The sequence below is a fragment of the Etheostoma spectabile genome, unplaced genomic scaffold (genome assembly GCF_008692095.1).
Source record: "Etheostoma spectabile isolate EspeVRDwgs_2016 unplaced genomic scaffold, UIUC_Espe_1.0 scaffold340, whole genome shotgun sequence".
Taxonomy (NCBI): domain Eukaryota; kingdom Metazoa; phylum Chordata; class Actinopteri; order Perciformes; family Percidae; genus Etheostoma; species Etheostoma spectabile.
In genome coordinates, this window is record NW_022605588.1 from 765,220 (window position 1) to 768,016 (window position 2,797).

The 2,797-nt window shown below is 46.1% G+C and overlaps 1 protein-coding gene across 2 annotated transcripts in view; it reads right to left on the bottom strand.

Moving 5' to 3' along the window:
- Positions 1-2,797, bottom strand: part of LOC116686251 (replication protein A 32 kDa subunit-A) — a 7,925-nt gene that overhangs the window by 2,326 nt on the left and 2,802 nt on the right. For both annotated transcript variants that reach the window (XM_032511214.1, XM_032511212.1), the window contains exon 5: positions 338-433. In XM_032511214.1, the coding sequence (XP_032367105.1) occupies positions 338-433 (96 nt within the window). The remainder of the gene's footprint in view (positions 1-337; positions 434-2,797) is intronic.

Here is a 2,797-nt window from a genome sequence, read left to right on the forward strand (position 1 = left end):
ACACATTTTCTGGCTTTTCTCGGCCTAGAAGGCACCAATAAATTTTTTTTTTTTTAAATTTAAAAACATGATTGACCCACTTTAAAGACATATTCATCTTTCCAATGGTGAAATATCCCTTTAACCATACTCCTAATAAATCCACCGGAGTTTACAACGTCGTCACAAAGAAAGGAAGGGGACGGACATTAGGGACATTCGGGCAGAATTTCCAGGTACACCGGAGCAGTCTGGGAAATGAAACATTGTGGATATAGACTAGGAAAATGAGGACTTTGCTAAACACAAATTGTGGACCAAAATGGGTGACCTGAACCTTTAAACCCATTTCACTTACCTGACCCTGGATGGTGGACAAACCATTTGGTAAGACATCTTCAGGATGTTCACTGCCACCATGGCTGACAGTGGAATTCATATTCACATCAAATGCCTGGATAAACATAACAGAATGGGTTTTTGTAGTATTATTTAGTGTGTGGGAACAATAACAGGCCAGCAGAGACCATTTACAAAATACCTGAACCTGAAAGGATTCAAACGCAACTCTTTTAACTCAAGGATACGGTGGCCCTAAGAGCTCAACGCACTGACAATTAAGAACGCAAATGCAAATAGACACAACACAAAAGATATTTTACAACACATTTGAAAAGACTACTGCAGTGTCCCCTCAAAACCCGGCTGTACTGCGCATGTGTAGGGCCACAGCAGGTACAGAGAAATCCCGATTTGTAGATAGATAATCAACGTGACACATCAGAACCAGCTTTATTTTCCAGGTATGAGAAAACATCCGAGGAATTTAGCTTTGTATTGCTCACAATGTGCTTACTCATACAAAACAACCAATATATACACACACATACACACACACACACACACACACACACACACACACACACACTAAGTATAATATTGCAATGTGAACAGCTCTGAAATAGAGGATGATGAATGAATATTAAGTGGAACCAGTAAACAGACTGATTAGAGACAGTGTTGCTGGGTTACTGCCCAGGAATTGAACCTGACACTGAGGGTCAGAGGTCAGCTGTTCAGAGTGATGTAACCTGACACTGTGGGTCAGAAGTCAGCTGTTCATCAGAGTGATGTAACCTGGCACTGTGGGTCAGAAGTCAGCTGTTCAGAGTGATGTAACCTGACACTGTGGGTCAGAAGTCAGCTGTTCAGAGTGATGTAACCTGACACTGTGGGTCAGAAGTCAGCTGTTCAGAGATGTAAGGTGACACTGGGGTCAGAAGTCAGCTGTTCATCAGAGTGATGTAACCTGACACTGTGGGTCGAAGTCAGCTGTTCATCAGAGTGATGTAACCTGACACGTGGGGCAGAAGTCAGCTGTTCAGGTTATGAAGCCGACAGTGGGTCAGAGTCAGCTGTTCAGAGTGATGTAAGCGACACTGTGGGTCAGAAGTCACGCTGTTTAGAGTGATGTAACCTGGCACTGGGGTCAGAAGTCAGCTGTTCAGAGTGATGTAAGCTGACACTGTGGTTTTGAAGTCAGCTGTTCATCAGAGTGATGTAACCTGACACTGCCGGTCAGAAGTCAGCTGTTCATCAGAGTGATGTAACCTGACACTGTGGGTAAGAAGTCAGCTGTTCAGAGTGATGTAAGCTGACACTGTGGGTCAGAAGTCAGCTGTTTAGAGTGATGTAACCTGGCACTGTGGGTCAGAAGTCAGCTGTTCAGAGTGATGTAAGCTGACACTGTGGGTTTGAAGTCAGCTGTTCATCAGAGTGATGTAACCTGACACTGCCGGTCAGAAGTCAGCTGTTCATCAGAGTGATGTAACCTGACACTGTGGGTCAGAGTCAGCTGTTCAGAGGTGTAAGCCGCACCTGTGGGTCAGAGGTAGCTGTTCAGAGTGATGTAAGCTGACACTGTGGGTCAGAAGTCAGCTGTTAGAGTGATGTAACCTGGCACTGGGGGTCAGAAGTCAGCTGTTCAGAGTGATGTAAGCTGACACTGTGGGTTGAAGTCAGCTGTTCATCGAGTGATGTAACCTGACACTGCGGTCAGAAGTCACGGTTCATCAGAGGATGTAACCTGCACTGTGGTAAGAGTCGATGTTCAGAGTGATGTAAGCTACACGTGGGTCAGAAGTCAGCTGTTTAGAGTGATGTAACCTGGCACTGTGGGTCAGAAGTCAGCTGTTAGAGGATGTAGATGACACTGTGGGTTTGAAGTCAGCTGTTCATCAGAGTGATGTAACCTGACACTGCCGGTCAGAAGTCAGCTGTTCATCAGAGTGATGTAACCGACACTGTGGGTCAGAAGTCAGTGTCAGAGTGATGTAAGCTGACACGGGGGTCAGAAGTCAGCTGTTCAGAGTGATGTAAGCTGACACTGTGGGTCAGAGGTCAGCTGTTCAGAGTGATGTAAGCTGACACTGTGGGTCAGAGGTCAGCTGTTCAGAGTGATGTAAGCTGACACTGTGGGTAAGAAGTCAGCTGTTCAGAGTGATGTAACCTGACACTGCGGGTCAGAAGTCAGCTGTTCATCAGAGTGATGTAACCTGACACTGTGGGTAAGAAGTCAGCTGTTCTGAGTTATGCAAGCTGACACTGTGGGTCAGAGGTCAGCTGTTCAGAGTGATGTAAACAACCTGCTTGAACAGGTTGTGTTGGGGGTTAGAGGGGTTTCCTGACTCTGGAAGAGTAGAAGTCATGAACGGAGGGCCGGTTGGCACCGCTGATCTTTTCTGCAGCCCTAACTGTCCAATGTAGTCTTCTCTTGTCCTTTTTGGTGGCAGATCCAGACCAGACAGTGATGGACGTG